This window comes from Phyllostomus hastatus, unplaced genomic scaffold (assembly GCF_019186645.2).
Source record: "Phyllostomus hastatus isolate PE091 unplaced genomic scaffold, TTU_PhHast_1.1 phas_contig_86, whole genome shotgun sequence".
In the NCBI taxonomy this organism is placed as follows: domain Eukaryota; kingdom Metazoa; phylum Chordata; class Mammalia; order Chiroptera; family Phyllostomidae; genus Phyllostomus; species Phyllostomus hastatus.
The window spans coordinates 89,021,629-89,043,871 of record NW_025333977.1 but is presented as its reverse complement, the minus strand read 5'-3'; the positions used below and the strand labels follow the sequence as shown (position 1 = coordinate 89,043,871).

General features: G+C 41.2%; 1 protein-coding gene across 4 annotated transcripts in view; it reads left to right on the top strand.

Moving 5' to 3' along the window:
• The window catches only part of GOLGB1 (golgin B1), an 85,935-nt gene extending 66,245 nt beyond the window's left edge, over positions 1-19,690 (top strand). For 3 of the 4 annotated variants that reach the window (XM_045851817.1, XM_045851816.1, XM_045851815.1), the window contains 7 exons: positions 7,746-7,908; positions 8,108-8,245; positions 15,381-15,524; positions 16,302-16,399; positions 16,856-16,990; positions 18,465-18,570; positions 18,856-19,690. In XM_045851817.1, the coding sequence (XP_045707773.1) occupies positions 7,746-7,908; positions 8,108-8,245; positions 15,381-15,524; positions 16,302-16,399; positions 16,856-16,990; positions 18,465-18,570; positions 18,856-18,990 (919 nt within the window). In that variant the 3' untranslated portion in view covers positions 18,991-19,690. Of the gene's footprint in view, positions 1-2,753; positions 2,942-7,745; positions 7,909-8,107; positions 8,246-15,380; positions 15,525-16,301; positions 16,400-16,855; positions 16,991-18,464; positions 18,571-18,855 lie in introns of those variants that run through there. The other variant, XM_045851819.1, reaches the window with a different exon arrangement.
• The last annotated feature ends 2,553 nt before the right edge of the window (positions 19,691-22,243 follow it).

Here is a 22,243-nt window from a genome sequence, read left to right as displayed (position 1 = left end):
AGGTTCTTTTGGATTGGTGTTTCAGGGTTCTTAGAATATAATCCCAGCAGTGGAATTGCTGGGTCAAAAGGCAGTTCCAGTTTTAGTTTTCTGAGGAAATTCCATACTGTTGGCCATAGTGGCTGCACCAGTCTCTGTTCCTACCAATAATGCACTAGGGTCCCCTTTTCTCCATATCCTCTCCAATATTTGTTGTTTTGTTTATGATGGCCATTCTGATCAGTGTGAAGTGGTATCTCATTGTGGTTTTAATTTGCGTCTCACTGAAGGCTAGCAATACTGGACATCTTTTCATATGTCTCTGGACCCTCTGTATGTCCTCCTTTTTGAAATGTCTGTTCAAGTCCATTACCCATTTTTTAATTGGGTTGCTTGTCTTCTTAGAGTGGACTCATGTGAGTTCTTTATATATTTTGGAGATCAAACCCTTGTCTGAGGTATCATTGGCTCATATGTTTTCCTATACTGTTGCTTCTCTTTTCATTTTAATACTGTTCTCTTTAGCTGTGCAGGAGGTTTTTATTTTGATGAGATCCCATTTGTTTTTTCTTTCATGTCCTTTGCTCTAGGAGACATATCAGTGAAAATATTGCTGTGTGGAATATCTGAGATTTTCCTGCCTATGTTCTCTAGGACTTTAATGGTGTCACTGCTTATATTTAGATCTTTTATTTACCTTGAATTTATTTTTTGGTGTGGTATAAGTTGGTGCTGGAGTTTCATTTTTTTGCATTAGCTGTCCATTATGCCATCAAAGGGCCAAAATAATTTTAGGACTGTATAAATGTAACTGTTAAGGAGTTGAAATTACATTTGGCCCTTTGAAGGCAACTATGATGCTGATGTGGCCCCTGTGAAAATGAGTTTGACACCCCTGTCCTAGAGAGAGAAGAGGTACCCTGATGTTGCCAGGAAGAGGTGGAAGTCCTGGCTCCCCACTTGTTCTCCACTGACTGCAGTTAGTGGAGACAGTTGACTCATTACTGCTCCTTTAGAGTAGGAGTCTAAGCTTCACACGCAGTCTCCATTGATACCACTCTGGGGTGTGGAGAAGCTCACCTCACTATTACTGGGCAACAGTAAAAGTCCAGGTTCTTCACTCAGTCTCCACTGACACTGCAGAAAGGGGGTCGAGGAAGGTCACTTTGTTACCACTAGGTAGTGCCAAAGTCCAGACTTCCTCTTGACCTCTTTTGATACTGCCTCTGCAGGGACAGGGAGGAACACTTCATTACCTTGTCATGTTTGGAGGTGGATGTCCAGGTCCCCCTTGTTTTCTCCACTGACACCACAGTGGGAGTGGGGTTGGTCAGAGAGAGGCACCTCTTCGCCACACTGAGTGGGGTGACAGTCCCAGGTGCACATTTGGCCCAGCAGGGAGGGTGAGGTGCATGTGGTTACTTCTGGGTGAGGATACAACTCTAGCTTGTCCACTGGAATTCTGTTCATGGGAATGGGAAGGTACTGTGGGTTTTCCATGGTGTTCACCTGCAGCAGAGGAGTTACTGTCATTGTCTCTGTCTCAAAAGGCTGCCTCTTCCTGGTCCATTGACAAGAGGGTGAACTTTTCTAGGCAATCAGTGTTTCTAGCTTGTACGATCTTCACCACCCAGTTACATGGAATTTAAAACAAAACAGTGAATTTACAGTCAGGTCATCCTTCAAGTATGAAGGTTCCTAGCTGGTCCACCTTCTCTTCATCTTTCTAAGTCTTTTTATGTTTGTTTTTATATAAAGAATCTATACTCAGTGGGAGGAATAAGGAGAAATGCATCTATACTGCCTCACCTGGATCCAGAAAACCAACCCTTTTTCTTTTAAAGAAAGACATGAATAACCATGCTATAGGGTACTATCAGGGGGAAAAAAGTAAGATAGGAACTGTGATTCTGGTTTTTTAATTCAGTATTTAAGCAAGTTTGATCCAAAGAGAAAAGGTAAAGAATAATCAATTAATAGCATGTAAAAACAGGCTCTATTGTCGTAACCTCATTGTTGGGACTTTATTACTCTTTGGCTTAAGATGTTGCATGCCGCCTTATTAAAATAAACCCAGAGCTTTCAAGATTTGGTACTAAAAGGAGGATCTCCATGTTGGAGAGGGCTGTTGATGAAGTGGCACCTGCTTTGGCTCAGTAGCTGCTGCAGGGCAACCACAGGCCAGTGAATGTGGAGACTGTGAGGTGGAGTCTAGATTCCTACACAGCTCACAAAGGGCAGCCAGGATGAGAGAGATCAACACAGTAAATTATTGTAACAGCCATGAGAGAGCCCTTCATATAAATAAAAGATGTGTTTCCTCAAAAATCCTTGGTACACATACACTATTCTGACATGATATTTCAAAATAAACCTTAAGCAAAGTTTATAGAGGAAAGAGTTTTTAGAATTTATTGATTTAAATTTTATGGAGTAAAGATTTTTATATTTAACATTATTCCGGACTTTCTTGTAAGTGAACGTATGTCAGACTCATTCTGTGAGGTTAGCAGCTTCCTCATATAGTACAAGAACATATTTGTTTGTACTCAGATGATGATGATTGCAGAGAATGTAAAATCTATGAGTTTTGCTGTTTGGGAATACAAATTTCTTCTAGTTCTTTCTGAAATTGAACCTCAAGAGAAGAGAGAAGTTGCTCCATTTCAACCTCAGCCTCTGCCACCCTCTTAGGGAATAGCTGCCTCAGTTTTATTCTGTTAGAATCTCAATTTATCGTAAAGCTCTCAGGCTCTAAATATGTCTTTCTTCAGATACTTCAGATACACATGAATGCCGACCTCTGAACGTAGGACCCTCCAAAGATGATTGGGACCACATCAGAGCATCACCTCGAGATCTCCTGTGTTATATCCTGATCATCCAGAATTACAAAATCATTAAGTGTCTACTTACTAGTGTAAACCTAAGAAGAGCTGCAAAGCTTTAAAGAATTGTTTTTTTCTCCAGCCACCTATTTCTCTTTATATTTCCTCAAAGGGTATTCCTAAAGGATACTTTTTTTATGAAGTTGATCTTTGGGGAAGAGAAAACGAGGGAGAAAAAACAATTTCTCATCTATTGATTCTTTTCCCCCTTATTTTCTTTCTTTCTGTTAGCCTTTCTCTCTTTACCTTCCACTTTGAGCAGATTTGAAAAAAAGTAAAATTATATATCAAGTGAATGTGAGTGAATTTGGAAAAGGAAAGGAAGACGTTTTACTTCACTGTTGGAAGGAAAAAGAATATGAGAACACAGAGTGTATTCACTGACTTCAGGACTAGCTTCTTTAGTTGAGTATCTTCAAGACTCCCTGTCTTTTGCTTTTGAAACAGTTGGGAGAAATTTGCTTTTTAATTATGAAAGAGCTGAAACATCTTGTTCACTATTCTGTTGGCCTTGGGGTTGGCTTATTGGAAGAGCCTGGATTTATATCATAGCTTTTCTCTTCTGCTTGTGGTTACCATTTTGCTTAGTCTGCTCTGGTTCCTGTGCTTGCTGACATAAGGGGCATAGCCCTTTTTATGGCTGAGTTGTGTCAAGTAATCAGGTTTGTTCCTTAATCCCTGTTCTCCATCGAGGCTCTCTTTCCACACTATATCCACTTGTCCATGCTTCTAAAAAATGGCAGCTTGAAGCTTTTTATAGAAGATTGTGATCTTTCTCATGCATTCTTACTCTTCTATGCCTTTTTTCTTCTGTCTCACTTTTCAAAGACAAATATCAAAGGAAGTGTTTTAGAAAATTCTTTTTCCATATTTTTTACAGAAAACAAAAATCTATGTTCCCAGAGAGCAAAAGTACCTTTTGTATATAGCGGCTTTGTAATAAAAATGTATTTTAGATTTAAAGTTTTAGCTCTGCGTTTCTGAAAATTTTTTTACTATAATCCAAGTTACCTTTTAGCCAGGCAGGATTACTTCATAACAAGTATGTATCAAATCAAATATCACCTAATTTAAAAAGAGAAAGATAAATCAGATGCAATTCAAACAAAACCTATTACTGGAAAAAAATAGAGACATTGGTACTACAGAGAATAAAGAGATACTATAGAAATTTGCTTACAGTCCTACTGGGTTTTTTCAGGGGTAGTGTAGAGAAAAGTAGAACTAAAGAGCACGACAGGCATTTTTTGGTAGCACTAAAGAACATTAGCTGGGGTCAAACAGAAATCTTCTAGGTCAAATTCAGGGAATAAGTAAATAGAAATATCAGCAGGTGATGTTTATTGAGTGATTATGAAGTACCAGGCTCTGTGTTCAGTTTGTGACGTGTAGTGTCTCATTTAATTCTCACGATAATCCTAAGGAATAGTTTATTTCAATTTTACCACTAAGCTCAGACAGATGAATTTGTACATAGTCTCATGCTGGTGTGAGATAGAGCCGGTGTTTCAGCCCAGGTCCATCAGACTCTACAGGTACGTTCTCATAGCCGTCATGTGACGTGCATCATGGATGACACTGTCTTTCTGAACAAGTACACTGGCTTCCCATTGCTTACAGAGTTAGCTTTATTTAGCATGCTGTTCAGTACCTTACATGATCTGACCTCATCTTTGTTTCCTACCTATCTATACTATGTACGCTCCCCAACAACAATTTCAAAATTCACTGTACATACTTATTTTTGTGCCTTTCATTCAGTTTGTTCTCTGAACCTGGAATACTTTTCCCATGGAAACCTGACGCATTATTCTGGGATCAGACCAAATGCCTGCTTTTCTGTGAAATCTTTCTCAGTCCTTCCAGTTGAACTTTTTTTTGCACTTCTAAAGTAAACTTTTTATTGACATATGGCATACATTTAAAGCAGTGCACAAATCTTAAGTGTATAGATATAAATTGAATACTTTTAATAATGAGCCCACATCAGAAAACATAATTTGTTAATTATACTTCAATGAACTGAAAGTATAAAGTTAAAATAAAGAAGAGACAGTACTTCCTTCCAGTCAAGATGGTGGCAGAGGTAAACACGGTACCCACCTCCTAAAACCACATCAAAATTACAACTAACCTACAGAACAACCATCATTCAGAACTGCCTGAAATCAAGCTGAATGGAAGTTCTACAATTACAGAATTAAAGAAGAAACCACATCAAAACTGCTAGGAGGGGCAGAGACATGGAGTGGGCTGGCTGGTCCCACTCTCATGTGTGGCAGATAAAAATCAGGGGGGATATCTTGGCTGCAAAGGTCCCCCCCCCCCGCCCCGAGGAGGAAGGGGACCTAGTTCCATCCCAGGCCCCCCAGCCCAGGGTTCCAGTGCCAGGAAAGGAATTCCCCATAACTTCTGGCTGTAAAAACCAGCAGGGATTTAGGCTGAGGGACGTGGTGGGCCCCTGAAATCACAGGCAGTTCCTCTTAAAGGACCTGTGTACGGACTTACTTGAACTCACTCCCTCTGGGCTTCAGCATTGGGGCAGCAGCTTGAAGGGCACTGGAGACATACGAGGACGAACTGAATTGTTGACATCAGGGCAAGAGCTAGCGGGACAGCTTTTTCCCAGATCGAAGTGCTGACAGAGCCCTGGCTGGTGTGGCTTGGTGGACTGAGTGCCAGCCTGCAAACCACAGGGCAACCGTGTCGATTCCCAGTCTGGGCACATGCCTGCATTGCAGGCCAGGTCTCCAGAGGGGGGCATGTGAGAGGCAACCACACACTGATGTTTCTCTCCCTCTCTTTCTCCCTCCTTTCCTCTCTGTAAAAATAAATAAAATCATTTTTTTTTTTAAAGTGCTGACAGAGGCCATTGTCCCTTTGATGAGCCCTTCCCCCACAGACGCAGCACACTGGTACCATATCTGAGACTCCACCAACCTTGCTATCACTGTTTGTCTGACCCTGGTGATTCCTTACACCCCACCGCACCCAAATTTTGGGCCCACCCAAACTGTTTCCAGTGGCTTTTCATATGAATGGCTTGTCTTGGCTCATGTTTCAGACTTTCCTAAATTTTCTCAAGCAGCATATGGCCTCAACATGCCCTGTATCTCTTGTTCTAAGAGGTCCCAGGCCTGGTACTAGCAGAAGCAGGCCTTGGTTCACAGCGTAGCCTCACCTGGGCATGTCTAAGCCCAGCACAAGTAGCAGCGATCTGCATATCCCTTTGTAGATTATGCCAGGTGGCCCTGGACAAAACACAGGTGGTGGCTGGCCTTGGCCTGTACCTCCTAGGAGGCCCCAGAGCCAGCATACCCAGTGGACAGCTTCAGACCACATTGAAGGACCACCACCCAATCACCTCCACAAGTGACACACTTAAGAGGTAGACTCAGTGGGCCCTAGAACCCTGCCGAAGTAAGTCCTACTCTGTGGGGTGAGCCCCCTGCTTAGCTGATCCTTTATGTTGGTTGAATGTCAGTGGTCGCCTCTGACCACAGCCCGTCCTTAATTCTCATCAGCCTGAGTAAACCCCTCCCATTGATGTGCCAATGGCAGTTAAAACTCAACTACAAGAAGAGGGTATACAGTCCACACAGGGGACACACTTCAAGTACTCATCTTGAGTGATAGGGGAGGCTGTGCCACTGGACCCTACAGGATACCACATCAGGCCACTCTACTAAGCCTGGGAGACATAGAAGCTCTACCTAATAACTAGAAACAAACACAGGGAAGCTGCCAAAATGAGGAGACAAAAACATGGCCCAAATGAAAGAACAGGAGAAATCTCCAGAAAAAGAACAAAATGAAATGGAGGCAATGAAACTATCAGATATACAGCTCAAAACACAGGTTATAAGGATGCTTAATGATCTTAGTGAGAACCTCAACAGCATAGAAAAGGACCAGTCAGCAATGAAAGATACACTAATTGAAATGAAGAATAATCTACAAGGAATCAATACTAGAGTGGATGAAGCTGAGAATGAAATCACCAATTTGGAATATAAGAAAGCAAAAAACACCCAATCAGAACAGCAAATAGAAAAAAGAATCTAAAAATATGAGGATAGTGTAAGGAGCCTCTGGGACAATCCCTGTCCCAATGTACCAGCATTTCAAATGTACTGACATTCGCATCTTGGGGGTGCCAGAAGAAGAGAGGGAGAGCAAAAAAAAATTAAAAATCAATTGAAAAAATAATGACACAAAACTTCCTTAACTTGGTGAAGGAACTAAACATACAAGTCTAGGAAGTGCAAAGAGGCCCAAACAAGATGAACCAAAAGAGTTTCACATCAAGATACATCATAATTAAAATGCAAAGGGTTAAAGATGGAGAGAGTAAATTTAAGAAGCAGTTAGTTACCTACAAGGGAGCTCCCATAAGACTATCAGCTGATTTCTCAAAAGAAACTTTGCAGGCCAGAAGGGATAGACAAGAAATACTCAAAGTGATGAAAAACAAGGACCTACAACCCAGATTATTCTACCTAGAAAGCTGTCATTTATTGTAGAATTGGAGGACAGATAAAGAGCTTTCCAAACTAGAAAAGCTAAAGGAGTTCATCACCACCAAACCAGTATCATATATGTTAAAGGATCTTCTTGAAGATTTTTTATAAAAGCCATTCTGACTGATTCAGGTAATATATCATTGGATTTTGATTTGCATTTCCCTGATTATTAGTGATGGTGAAATTCTTGTTTTAGTTTTGCTCCATCATTATGCTGCATGATTCTATTTTAAATTTTGCTCTGATTGCATCATTTACTACATCTCTACAACCCATGATACTGTTTTGGATATAGAATTATTCATCTTTGTTTCACGAGTATGTTTTTGCCTGTGGTTACTTCATGTTTTTCTAGGATGGAAAAGAATTCCTGGGAAATTCATGAAAGAAGAATGAAGGAACAGTACCTTATGGCTATTGCAGATAAAGATCAGCAGATTAGTCACCTGCAGAATCTTATGAGGGAATTTAGATCTTCCCCCCAGACTGAAACCCTCAAAGTACAGTACCAAAGACAGGTGAGTAATTTCAATGCCAGTTGCTACTCAGAGATAATCATTACCCAGGAAGTATCAGCTTCCTGCAAGCTAAGTGCCCATCTGTTACTATTAGGCAAACCACTTACAATTTTCTATGAGGTTTACAGAGTTCTAGAAAGAAGGAATTCAGCATGAACAATCTTAGGGGGAAACTTCATCAGTGTTTGTATCCTGGCAGGTATCCCCAGAGACATCAGCTTCCCTTACTGGGTCACAAAACCTGGTGTATGAGACAGAACTTCTTAGAACTCAACTCAATGACAGCCTAAAGGAAATTCACCAAAAGGAGTTAAGAATTCAGCAACTGAACAGCAAGGTAAGTCTTTCCTGCTAGACTGGAATTCCGTTTCTTGCTTCCATGACTGGAAGCAGGAAGGTAAGTAGAAGCTGATTAAACCTAGGCTCCAGCTGTAGCATATCCTAGGGTACAGAAATTCTGCCTTTCTCAGAGCCGGAGTTGCTCACCCCAGGGCTAGACATGGTCACATTTTCTTTTTCTCGTCTTTGGAAAGTCCTTGGGAAATAATTGGAAAAATCCATTCAGTAAGAGTGAAAAAGCTAACTCCTTTAGGAAGCCTTCTTCCCCAGCATCATCTCCCCATCTCTATCACTTGTTAGTACCATTGAGGTCATTCCCCACAAAAACTCCAGCAAGTTCCTCTATACTTCCCACCCACCAGTGTGCAGCAGGGAAGAGTCTCAGGAAGGTGGAGGGTGGCTTTTCACATGTGATTAGGCAGCAGGAGGCCCATTTGTAGGCCTCCTTGCTATGTGTCTGATGTTCGGGAACTAAAGAAGACAGCTTGCTTTTTCCCATACCCCAGCCTTGCCACTCCAGACACTCTAGGGAAGGATGCTGGAGCAGATGGGATCTTTTTCTATAGGGAAGGGCCACTTTGCCATCTGGGCCCTAAGAGCAAAGGCAAAGGCAAGATTAAAGAAAATTCTTTTTAGGTGCCTTCTCATGTCTTTGTCCTTCCCTACCCCACCCCGTTATGAATCATACTCTTGTTGCTCTTTGATTATTCAAATATTCTCTAGTGGCACCTCCCCTAGTTCTGCCTTCTTCAGAGGAAGTCAGCTGGGTAGTTTTTATGTTGCAACTAGAGGGGATTTAAGAGATCATTTAGACTCTGGAGTCTCAAGATTGGCTTTGACGAGAGCCGTGACTGTCCAAAAATTATATGTATGGTGTGTGCGTGGGTGCGTGCATGTGAATGCATGTGTGTGTATAAGAAGTCATCAGTTCATCATGGGGTCTGCTGTGATCCAAAAATGATAAAGAGCAGTGGGCTGTTTCACAGATGAGAAAACTAAGCCCTAGTGGTATTAAATAACTTGCCTAAGGTGTTAGGGGGAGGTGGTCTGAGATAACTTATGATAATGTGTATGGACAAGCACAGTGCCTGGCTTATGTAGAAGGTACTTTTTAAATGTTGTTAAATTCATCTATTTGACACTGAATTATCAGACACTGATAACACTATTACTGTATTTTTTGGACCATAAGATACACCTAGGTTTTAGAGGAGGGAAAACAATTTTGAAGCAAAAAATGTGGTAAAATATTTAATAACATAAATAACATATTTTACCAATGTAAATGTAAATAGAACTCAACAGCAGCATTAACAACCATTATTCCTCCCAAATTTGGGGGGAGGATGGGGGGAGTGTGTCTTATAGTCTGAAAAATATGGTAACTTTGGCATAGAAATTTACATTTTTAGAAAATGTGTGTTGATCCAATGATTTGGTAAAATTACAGACTCTGTTGGGAGAATTGTCTGGGAGTGTTTAGAGGGGCTCCAGAGAAGCTCCTACCCAGTTCCTCTATCAGCTAGCCATTTGTTTCCAGAAAGTTCTGCCCTTCATAGCTCTGTAACATTTCTTTTTTCCATAAACTAGATCCCATCTTAATACTGTTATATTTGCTCTCCTAAACATTAGATTGTCACTCTCTCTGGGCATTTATCTTTCTAAGACAGTATTAAACTGCAATTCAGTGCTATTAATAGATAATGAAATCATTTTAGCAGATAGCAAAAATTTTAACATAAATGTTTTACTGAGGTAAAAAACAGGAAAGCATTCAAATCATAAACAGTATGGCCTGTTTCCATGAGGTGTGTAATCAGCACCCAGCTCAAGAATTAGAACATACCAGACCCGGAAGTCCTTTTTGTCCTCTTTTGTTTTTCCAGAATATGTTTGGGATCTGTTTACTTGTATTTTTTTATTATATTTTATTGATTGTGCTATTACAGTTGTCCTAATTTTTCCCCTTTTGCCCCCCTCTACCTGGTAGCCCCCCTTCCCTCCAGCAATTCTCCCTACTTAGCTCATGTCCCTGGGCTGTACATGTAAATTATTCAACTTCTCCATGTTCTATGCTATTCTGAACTCTCCTCTGTCCGTTTGTTCTACCAATTATACTTCTTAATCCCTGCACCATTACCCCATTCTACCCCTTCCCTCACCCCCTCCCAGCTGATAACCATCCAAATGATCTCCATATCTATGATCCTGTTCCTGTTCTGGTTGTTTGCTTAGTTGGTTTTGGTTTTTGTTTTTTGGGTTTTTTTTACATTCAGTTGTTGATAGTTGTGAATTTGTTGCCTTTTTAATGTTCATGATTTTAATCTTCTTTTTCTTAAATATATCTCTTTAACATTTCCTATGATAATGGCTTGGTGGTGATGAACTCCTTTAGCTTTACCTTATCCGGGAAGTATTTTATCTGCCTTTCTATTCTAAATGATAACTTTGCTGGATGGAGTAACCTAGGTTGTAGGTCCTTGCTTTCCATCACCTTGAATACTTCTTGCCAGTCCCTTGTTGCTTGCAAAGTTCCTTTTGAGAAATCTGCCGATAGTCTTATGGGAACTCCTTTATAGGTAGCTCTCTTCTTTTCCCTTGGTGCTTTTAAGATTCTCTGTTTGTCTTTAACCTTTGGCATTTGTGTCTTGGTGTAGTCCTCTTTGGGTCCAACTTCTTTGGGACTCTCTGGGCTTCCTGGACTTGTATGTCTATTTCCTTTGCTAAATTAGGGAAGTTTTCATTATTTTTTCAAATAAGTTTCCACTTTCTTGCTCTTCCTCTTCTCCTTCTGACATCCCTATGACTCATATTTTGGCATGTTTGGAGATGTCCCAGAGGGTCCTAAGCCTTTCCTCTTTTTAAACAATCCTTGTTTCTTTCTTTTTTTTTTTTTTTTTGTTCTGGTAGAATGCTTATTTCTTCCTTATGTTCCAAATTGTCAGTTTGAATCCCATCTTCCTTCCCTTCTCTGTTGGTTTCCTGCAGATTTTTTTTTATTTCACTTAGCATAACCTTCATTTCTTTATTTTTTTCACCATACTCAGTGAGTTTTCTGAGCATCCTGATCACCAGTGTTTTGAACCCTGCATCTGATAGGTTGGCTATCTCTGTTTCACTTAGTTATTTTTCTGGAGTTTTGCTTTATTTCTTCATTTGGGCCATGTTTCTTTGTCTCCTCAATTTGTTAGCCACCCTGTATTTGTTCCTTTGTATTAGGTAGAACTGCTTTTACTCCCTGTTTTAGTAGTGTGACCTGTTTCAGAGTACCTGTAAATTATGTGGGGCGGAGCGTTAGGTAATTGCCAGTGCAGGGCATCCGCTTTGCTGCTTTGTGGCTGTGTGGAAAGGGCTTGGAGTGGGACAGCGTTGCCACAGGGCTTCTGGAGGTTTGCCCAGTGCTCACTCCATTTTATGTCTCTTTACCCCTTTCCTGTGTGTGACTGCTGCTCTTCCAGCTGCTGCCTTGGTGATAAATCCCAGAGTGGGTGAGTTTCTGTATGTTTTAAGACCATGCTGGCCTTTTAAGTGGCGAAAATCTGGCAGCTTCTTCCACTGCCCCAACCCCCACTGGTTTTTATAGCCAGAGGTAATGGGGATCTATCTTCCTGGTGCTGGAGCCCTGTGCTTTACAGCCAGGGGCTGGGATCACTTGCTCCACAGAAGGTTTCTCTCCTGTCCATTCAGCAGCCCCTGCTGACATCACCACCGCCTCTCTGCACCACCCCACCTCTGCACTGGTCCCTGTGAGTCCACCCCTCATACACATCTGGATGAATGTGTCTCCTTTAAATCCTTGATTGTTAGACTTCCATACAGCTCGATTTTCTGATGGTTCTGGTGTTATTAGTTTTGAGATCTGGTTGTAATTCTCTCTATGGTTGCAAGAGCAGGTGAAGCATGTCTCCCTATGCCTCCATTTTGACCAGAAGTCCCTTGTGTCCTCTTCTGTTCACTGCCACCCCTGTAGGAGCACGAGTGACTGGAATCATGCCATATGTTCTGTGTTGCTTCATTTATTTTGTAATATTCATCCAAGATTTTTCAATTCTTAGGTTGTTTAGTATTGCACTGTAGGCATATACCATAATTATTCTATTCTTCTGTTAAAGAATGTTTGGGTTTTTTCATTTTGGGGCTATTACAAACAGTGCAGATAGTGTTTTTGATAAAACAAAATAAAAGATTGAAAATATATATATTATGTAATAAAGAGTATATCTGTTTTGAGAAACTGTAGTTTCAGTTATTTACGGACTGGTTTCTGTGTCATACCAAAGTTATGTTTTCTTTAATAGCTTGTTTTAGATACACTTCACACACCACTTAAAGTATGAGAAGCATTGCTTTAGGTCACTGTCATTCTGGGTAAGAAAGAGTTCTTTAGGACTGAGCTATAAGAAAGGTATCTTCATCCCTAGCATCATTCATTCATTTTTTTTTCATCAAGCAAATAACTGTTATTTGCCTTCTGTAAGTCTGGCCATATGCAGTTATTGAGAATATATATAGCCCCTCATGGAGCTTACATTCCAGTGAGCTTAGAGCCTCACTATAAGTGGGTCCTAGATAACTGGAAGAATTGCTTCTTGGGCTCTAGGTAGGGATTGTAGTAGATGGGCTGTCAGCATAGGAAGGCTCCACTGCAAGCCATTGCCCTACTTCTTTGCATGGGTGCTCAGGCTTGATATGTATTTGTACCAACATGGTTGAATGTTTATATGTAATTCAAACTTGAAAACATGAGAGGAATGGTTATTGGTATAATGTTGCCTAGATTGCTCCCTCCTATTCTAGATGCTAACCTTCATTTTTACAGGTATAAACATGGTAAAATACAATTGCATATGAGCTATAGCAGAAATCAGCAAATCTTTCCTTACAAACCCAGATAGTAAATATTCTAGGTTTGTAGGCCATCTTGTTTCTGTTACAACAACTCAGCTCTGTAGTTGTAGCACAAAAGCAGCCACAGACGATGCATAGACAAATGGGGTGATTATGTTCCAATAAAACCTAATTCACAAAAGGCAGTAGGCCCTGAATTGTAGTGTGACAGCCCCTAAACTACAAGGATCTATATTTATCCTAGAGAGAAAAATATAAACATTATAGAAGTGGTTTACATGAGGGTAGCTTATTATAAGTAATCAGACTTCTCCAGTTAAGGGGGTTTGTGCTTCCAATGAGTTTTACAAGTCTATCCTTTTCTCCTGTCGATATGTCAAAGAATGGAATCTTTCCACTCTGAGGAATTTTGTTTGTTTCTGTTTGGTTTTCATTTTTTTCTTGTTTTTGCTTTTTGTTTGTTTGTCTGTTTTTTGGTATGGTCTGTTTGCTGTGGCCAGGAAAACTAACTTTCTCCTACATTGGGAGAGGATCACGTTCCCCCTGTCTCAGAACTCATCAGTTGCCATTGTACCAAGCTACCTCTGTCTTCAAATTAGTGTGTCCTTTCCTTTACTGACTGCCACATTCCCTAACAAAAACCCATAACCTGCTTAACTTCCCTTGCTGAACTCTCAGCTGGAGCACCTCCAGTAACAGACAGAGCTCTCGACTTGGCACCAAGAATGTGCTTGAGTCCTGGTTGCCACATAACATGAGGCAAGTCACTACCCATCTCTTTTTCTGTTTGTCATTTATAAATGGGGACAGACATTCTTCTTCTATCTCTCTCAAATAAGGTAATGCTTTTGAAAGTGGTTTGTCAGCTGAATATTGCTCTTTGTCCTGTTTTTTCATCATGGCCTGCAGATATTCTTGTTACACCACGTGGACTTGTTGTTCTCATTTTTCTTACGTGTCAAAGGTCCTTACTGGTCATCATAGAATCTTTAGAAAAGTGTTATCTTTTTTTCTCTGAACATTGATTCAGCTTTTTTGTTCAAACATTAACCCAAAATACTTACAAAAAGGAATACTCAGGAAAAGATTGAACACCAGCCAGGTATACCAGTTTCCTTTCACACAGTAGGTACTTCAGAGAGACATCTCTGTGGTTATTAATGTATCTGGATGTTAATTATAACTAAACTTGAAACTTGACACTTGCATATGAAGAATTAGAATTCCAAAGGACTGAATTCAAATCAATAGGCAGAAGCTCCAAAGAGTAAATTTTTGTCCAGTATTAAAAATAGTTTTCTGTTTTTGACATCCGAAAAGTGGCTTGGGTCGCTTTGTCACATAGTGAGCACCCCTGACACTGGACATGTTCAAGGAAGACTGAATAACTACCTGCTACTCATGTAGCAGAGGAGAGTCCTGCGTGGAGTGACTGAAATGTTTATACCTGTGAGTCTCTATTCCCAGTATAGTTTCTTACATGTACTTTAGCATATTAGTACATACTTTAGCATATTAGGATTTACTCTTCTGCCACATATTATAATTTTTTATTCTACGTTCTTGGTAACTTATAACTCTCTACAGCATTGAAGAATCTTCCCAGATACATTCCTGTATGAATTTTTAGATGACAGCTCTGTCTCCAGCCATCTCGAAATCTGCGCTTTATAGTCATCTGTTAGTAACTTCAGCTTGGACCCAAGCAACTGCCATCCCCTTACATACTTATTAAATCAAAAAGCAAGTGGAGCCTGGGCTGGTGTGGCTCAGTGGATTGAGTGCTGGCCTGTGAACCAAAGGGTCGCCAATTCAATTCCCAGTCAGGGCACATGCCTGGGTTGCAGGTCAGGTCCCCAGTTGGGGGCGTGTGAGAGGCAACCACATATTGATGTTTCTCTTCCTCTCTTTCTCTCTCCTTTCCCCTGTCTCTAAAAATAAATAAATAAATAAATAAATAAATAAATAAATAAATATTTTAAAAAGGCAAGTGGAAAACAGTGATGATTGAGGGCTTCCACTTCCCTTTTTTTTCATTTTCAGTAAATGTACTATGCACTGTAAATCAAGTTTCCTGCTACTTCCCCCAAATTGTTTTTCTTTCTTGGTCAAAAAATTCTGAATTTTCTCATGTTGTTGGAGTGCACAGTGCTATTGTTGCTATTATTGAAATAAAGGCCTTGCATTAAAAAAATTAAATCCTTAAAACTCAGGACAGCTAGCCTAAGTATTCTTTATAGTGAAATAGACCTGTGGGGTGGTGCTTATCCTGTCCTCTGTTTCAGTTTTCTCAGCTGCTTGAAGAGAAAAATACCCTTTCAATTCAGCTGTGCGATACCAATCAGAGTCTTCGTGAGAATCAGCAGCACTACAGTGACCTTTTTAGTCACTGCGCCGTCTTGGAGAAGCAGGTTCAAGAGCTGCAGGCGGTGAGTAAGAAGTTGAGAGGCTGGGAAAGTTGTTGTGGAACTGATTGTGGACGAGAAATAGTAAGTGAGCAGCATTGAAGAGGCTGACGTGTTCAGGCTGGAGATTAATTAGGTGTGATGGGAGAAAGGAGAGAGAAGAGAGTTAATTAAAATGGGAATAAGGTCTGGGAAAGGGATTAGAAGAAAAAAGATCAATGAGGTGGTGGGAAAGGAATCAAAAAGCAAGTGAAAACAGTAATGATTGAAGCTTTTGGAATTCTAAAACTAGGGAAAATTTGATTTTGCTCCAAGAAATAAGAAAGCTGTAAGGGAGATTTGGACCTGGGGAACAGAATAAGCAGAGCTGTTGGCAGCAATGGCGAGGAGGGCATTGTTGAAGTTGGAAGAGGTTGAGAATTATTATGGGAATAAATAGGGCATGGAAGGAAAGCGAATGGGTTTGGGAGGAGTTGTTGAGCCCTTGATCAGAGCACCTTCTAGAAAATCCACAGGCCTCCACTGGAAGAAAGATTTCAATGGTAAGCCTTTAAAGTCTTAAGAGGAGAGATTCCAGATTGAGAATCTCGAATAACATTAATTGAGAGTTTTATGTAGGAGATTAATCTATTAGAGTTGAAGATTCTCACTTTTAAATCTGTACTTGAAGAGAATTACAAGCAGAGGCATTCCTCTCCAAGATTTTTTATTCTTTTTAATGTTAAGTGAGTATTCCTTTTGCCCAAGTACAATTTCTTAAGCACTCCCATCACTGAATTGCTAAGCTTATTCTTCTTCTAGGGGCCACTGAATATGGACGTTGCTCCAGGAGCTCCCCAGGAGAAAAACGGAGCTCACAGGAAGAGTGATCCTGAAGAACTGAGGCAGCCACAGCTAAGGTGCGGAAGCAGCTCTCAACCCCAGAGCATGCATCACATATACAGAAATTGGACAGTCATCTAGATTGAACAGGAGACCATTGAATGGATCTGATATATCATCTTATTTTATTGGCCTCACAGAATTGATGTGAGGATTAAATAGTAACAATTGTAACCTAACAAATTAAGCGTGAGAAGTTTGTGAAGCAAAAACAGTAGTACCATGTTACACACACACACCACTAATCCAGTGGCATTCATGTAAAAGATACTCAGTCCCTAAAATCTCTTAAGATATTTTCTGTATCTTTGTTTAATCACTCCACAGCTAAGCTTTTCATATATTTGCTGGGTTTCTACAAGCTTCTGTAAATTTTTCTGCTCTATAACTTTATAAAGACTTGGAACCCCTTGTATTGTTCGCAGCTGTGCTCTGCATCTAGTGATGCTGTTTGTTTTCCTTTTGTCCTGAAGTTTTTCGGAAGCCCAGAAGCAGCTGAGCAACACTAAACAGGAGGTGAATGAATTGAGGAAGCTGCTAGAAGAAGAACGAGACCAAAGAGCAGCTGCTGAGACTGCCCTCTCTGCGGCCGAGGAGCAGATCAGGCGGTAAAGGGCTGAGGGAGATACCTGTGTTCGCCTCTGGTCCTCCCTGACCAAACTTGGTACCTTTCAGTGGCCAGACTTGAGAATAATTAGGATCTAATTCTCATCTTGAGATGGTGCTGCAGTGACTTTAGGGTCACTGTGGTCACTCAAGAAGATGGCACTTTTTGGAATCTAGGAGGCCTGCACTTTCCAAAGCGTTGTCCTTAGAGAATAATATTATCTACCATTTATTGACAGCTTATTTCATGTGGGGTGAAATAAGGTATCTTTTATATCCCAACGGTAGCTATGTGAGGTAGGTTTAGGACTCCTTAGAGAGCCAATTAAATAGCAACCCCATTCCCTATCTCAGATATGAATCAACGGAATTTTTTTACAAAGATTAAAACATGAGAGACTAAGAAACCACTTTGTAAAGATGATATAATAAAAGAATCTAGCTTTTGACTTGTTAGCAAATGTACTTCTTAACCCTGAACTTGCCCTCCCAGTCACTGGCATTGGTAAGCCAGGGTAGGCTTTCTTGCAGAAGACCACACTCTTACAAAATTAGAACATTACAACAAATTGTGCCTCTTATGGGATGTTTGCTCCAAGTGTGATTTGGAAGGACAGAAGTTCCTTATTCCCGACTCACCAGTCAAGAGACTCACCCTACATGAGAGAGAGTAGCTACAATTATTTTGCTGCTGGGTGTTTCTTTCCCATGGAAAAGAAACATTAAAAGTAGGCACTTGTTTGTATTATTTCTGGGGGCTTGTGGGAGTCAACTACATATATTGCCTCTTGCCTCAGAGAGTGGCACTTGTGATATTAATGGCTTACAAAATTTAGATGGCAGAGGTGGCAGCCCCAGTGAGCAGGTCTTATTTGAGATACCTTTTTTCCCACCCAGATTATTCACTACTACTTAATTTTCATCACTCCTTTGGCCTTGGTCTGCAGCCTTGAGGGTGGGCTCTTTGGGGATCCATAGAGCTTTACTGTCTCTGCTGAGTATTCTCAGCCAGTGCACCCATGGCTATTTCTTTGCCACTTGCTCTGGACTTGCTCAGACCTGGAAACCCTGCCCTTTGGGGGAGACCTTTTCCTCATGTGTGACTGACCTGTCCCAAGTCAACTTGCAACTGCATAGTGCAGGTGACTCTTGAGTCTGTGGACAAGCTACATTAATCCAAGCTTAGCCCTTCCACAGTTCTCTCTTTGGCCCTGATGCAGAATGGAAATTGAAGTAGCCAGTCAAGTACTGCCTACCTAGGCCCAGTACCAGTCAATCCTGGTAGTTATTATCACCTTGTACTGCTGCTGAAAGACACCTGTCTGCCCGTGCCCTCCTTGCATGGGATCTGGGATGAGAAACCAGTCTTTGTGGCAAGTCTCTTGTGCTACATCCTGTGGCAAATGAGTGGGATGACTCCACCGGATCCACCTCACATGCTGTGAACCAATGCTGTTCCTGTTTTTCTCAATACAGGTTGGAGCACAGTGAATGGGACTCTGCCCGGACTCCTATCATTGGTTCCTGTGGCACTCAGGAGCAGGCACTGTTAATAGACCTTACAGGCAACAGCTGTCGAAGGGTAAGAAGGGAAGAAGGCTATAGATGAAGAGCAAGTACTGTACTATCTCCAGGGCCGGCTGTGTTGAGGCAAAGGGTCAGGAGAAGGACTCTGGAATTCCAGGCACTGAGCAGCTAATGGGGCTAAGACTGGAAAGATATGGAAGGTTGGAGGAAACTGGTAGGATTTGGCAGTTTTTTGACTTTGAGAGGACTTTCAGGTTATCTCTTTTCTGCAGGGATGGAGGAAGAAAAAGAACATATCTCTATAGGGGGGAACTCTCTGACCTCCAAATTTTTCTTTCAGTCACGGAGTGGTGCTGGATGGAAGCGGATCCTGCGTTCGCTCTGTCACTCCCGGACCCGAGTGCCTCTGCTAGCAGCTGTCTACTTTTTGATGGTTCATGTCCTGCTCATTCTGTGTTTCACAGGCCATCTATAAACTTAGTTCTCACCTTTTGGAACACTCCTCTCAGAACTTGCAGTTCCCTCATCTCTGATATCAAAACCATCAATTCCAGTGGAATAGTCTTCCCACTTACAAGTCCTCTCTCCAAGTCTCCACAGAAAGTGCCTGCAAAAAGTGAGCCCAGGTTAGAGCTACAGGAACCATCAGGTCTGCTTTCTTCTGCTGCCCAGGAACAGAAATGCTGAGGAGGCCCCATATTTGGTTGCTGAGCTCAAGATTTGTTCAGATTTTGTCAGGCCCTGATCTCTTGTGGTCCTGTGAAAGATGCGGAGGAATGTTTTCAGCCAGGAGGGTGGCTCCAATAAACCTGATAATCTGAAGTCGTATATCATTTTGATTGATAATTTATTTGCTTCGGTCACCTTATATTTATTTTCTCTTGCTTCAGGGGAGAGGTGGGCTCGCTATAACAAAGTTCTGGGGGAATATTATCTCAGGAAACCTGATTAGGTCCCAGGGTCTGAAGAACTCCCCATGGGTTTTAGCTATTGGATCACGGGGGAGGACAACATTTTCCCTGGCTGTTCAGACATCACTGGAGTAAGATTTATGGTCCTGAACTGTAAGGATAGGATCCCATTGCCTATGCCCTTGATCACATGTGGACTAAGGTACTGAGTGGCCCGTGCCTTTCTTTTCACTGGCAGGCAGGAAGAGGTGGCTATAGGCAGTGGGATTCAGATTCTTGTCATTCTGTGTTACCTGGATATGCCTCAAATGGGGGCCCTATCACAGTACACTAGGAGCCAGTTCTAGTGAGGCATCGACTCCCCCGGCTAGGGAGATCTGTGTGATCTGGAGACCACTCCCAGCTCTTGAAGTACTAAGCTACTTTGCTGTTGGTAACAGTTATTCCACTTTCTCAATTTCATATTCATCTGCTCTTTGTGGTAACAGAGCTAAGGGAAATGAAGGGAGAATATGGAGAAGACAATACTTAAATCTAGGCCTGAGAATGACAGCCTGGTTGATTTCCACTTGTGCCTATTCCCCACCTCCCCACCCTCAGCCCTTCGCTGTTACTGTTTTCTCGTCATGCACATGATGTCTTCCCAGCTCGCTCTTGCCATCCAGAAAGAAAACTGGTGAACTGACTGATATGCTCTAATCGTTTGTTCTGTGGTGACCAAGCTTTGGTCACCACAATCTAGGAACTTTCCTGAATAACTGTAAAATAATAAAATTATTTTTAGAATGAAAAATGGTGGTGTGTGTGTGTGTGTGTGTACATCTGTTGGGTGCTGAGGGGAAGAAGGTAGATGGGGCATGTGGGAGTGGGGTAGCCAGGAATGGATACAGGAGTAGAAAGCTTTACATATTCCGACTCCTTTCTCACTGACCAACATCAGTAATGGCTACATGTGTCCTTGCAGCTTAGCGGCTAGACCCCAGCCAGGGTAGTGAAGTAGAGTGAAGAATTTCATCCTGATACTGAACCAAACAAGTTGGGCTTTAAGGCATGACATTCATGCAGGTTTATACCTCGGCCTGGGAGAACTCTTATCTGGTGCATATTGAAAACATGAGACCCCATGGAGTCCCTCTGAGTGGGAGTGGGGAAAGGGTAGTCTAAGGTACAGTGGGTTGGGCTTTATTATATTTTTATATTAAGTTGCTGCTTGAGAAATCTGACTTACTTTCTCAAGATACAATAAATAAATTAACTAAATCTATCTGTCTTCAAAGCACATGCTATTTCATGTGCAACAGCTCACTGCCTCTCATTGGGAATGAGCTGAGGACATTTGCTAAGGAGAAACAGTTTTTCTTGGTGTCACCTTTAATTAAATTTTATGGTTTCTCAAAAAAATTACCTGGGTGGTGTATCGTAACATCTGGTTGGATCATTCCTATTTTCAACACTGAATTAGGGTTCTAAATGATCTGAGATTTCCCCTTCTACAAATCTACTTATCCTTCAAATTACTTTGGTACTGCCACAATAAATAGGATGTGAAGTAGGAGAGCTCTAAATAAAAATCCCCCCAGGCACAGAATCCTTAGATTTGGAAGTAATTAAAATCTTACTTATTCCTAATGCAGAAATTCCCTCCTCTGTATCTTAGACTAGTTTCATCCAGTCTCTGCTTTATTGGGGAGCTCACTGCTGAGCAAATCAGGTCGCAACTCTACCTCAATCAATATTACGAGAAGCTAGGTCAGATACAATGACAACACCCCTTAATTTTCAGCAGCTAAAATAACAAAAGATTATTTTGTAGTCAAAGGCTCCAGCTCCCTCACACAATAGATTGAGTGTTGCTGTTCTCATCTGGGCCTCTCTCACTTCCCAACTGAGAATGGGCCCCCACCGCAGAACTGCAGGTGGTGGGCACTGGGCAAAAGGATGACAGAGCTTGCTCTGGTCATAGTCTCCACCACAAAGTTAAGTATTGGGTTGGCCAAAAAGTTTTGTTTTTTTCCATAAGATGGCTGTAGTAGTGCTTAGTTGTCTTTAACTTCATTTGAAACAATTTTGTTTGATCATATTGTGACAGTTGTCATATTAGTATGTGTTAAAAAACATCAAAATTGGTGAATTTTTGTAGCCATTTTAATATTGAAGGTGGAAGAAAATACAGAACATTTTCGTCATATTACCCTTTGTTTTTTCAAGAAGGTAAAAATGCAACCAAAAGGCAAAAAAAGATTTGTGCAATATGAAGAAGGTGCTGTGACTGATTGAATGTGTCAAAAGTGGTTTTCGAAGTTTCACGCTAGAGATTTCTCACTGGACGATGTTCACTGGACGAAGTTGGGTAGAGCAGTTGGAGTTGAGAGTGAACGAATTGAGACATTAATTGAGAACAATCAACATTATACCATGTGGGAGATAGCTGACATACTCAAAATATCCAAATCAATAAAGTTATTGGTGAAAATGAAAACTGTGTCTTTTACTTTATGGAAAAAAACACATAGACTCTTTGGCCAGCCCAGTATTTAGTTACTCACATTTCACTGGCCAAAACAAGTTACCTGAGCAAGTGTAACTTAAAGAAGGAAGGAAGGGGCAGCAAATCTTGAACAGTAGTGCAAAATGCCACAGACCTCCTGTCATCTGGTATCACCTAGTTCTTCCAGACGTCTTCCTACTAGGAATCAGCTCTGTCTGAGTTAGCTCAGACTCCTCACTGTCTCCTAAGTGATCTGAATTTTTCTCCCTCCATGTCTTGCCTTTCCCCTGTGACTTGTCCCCTTTCATCATTCGATTGATCAATATTTA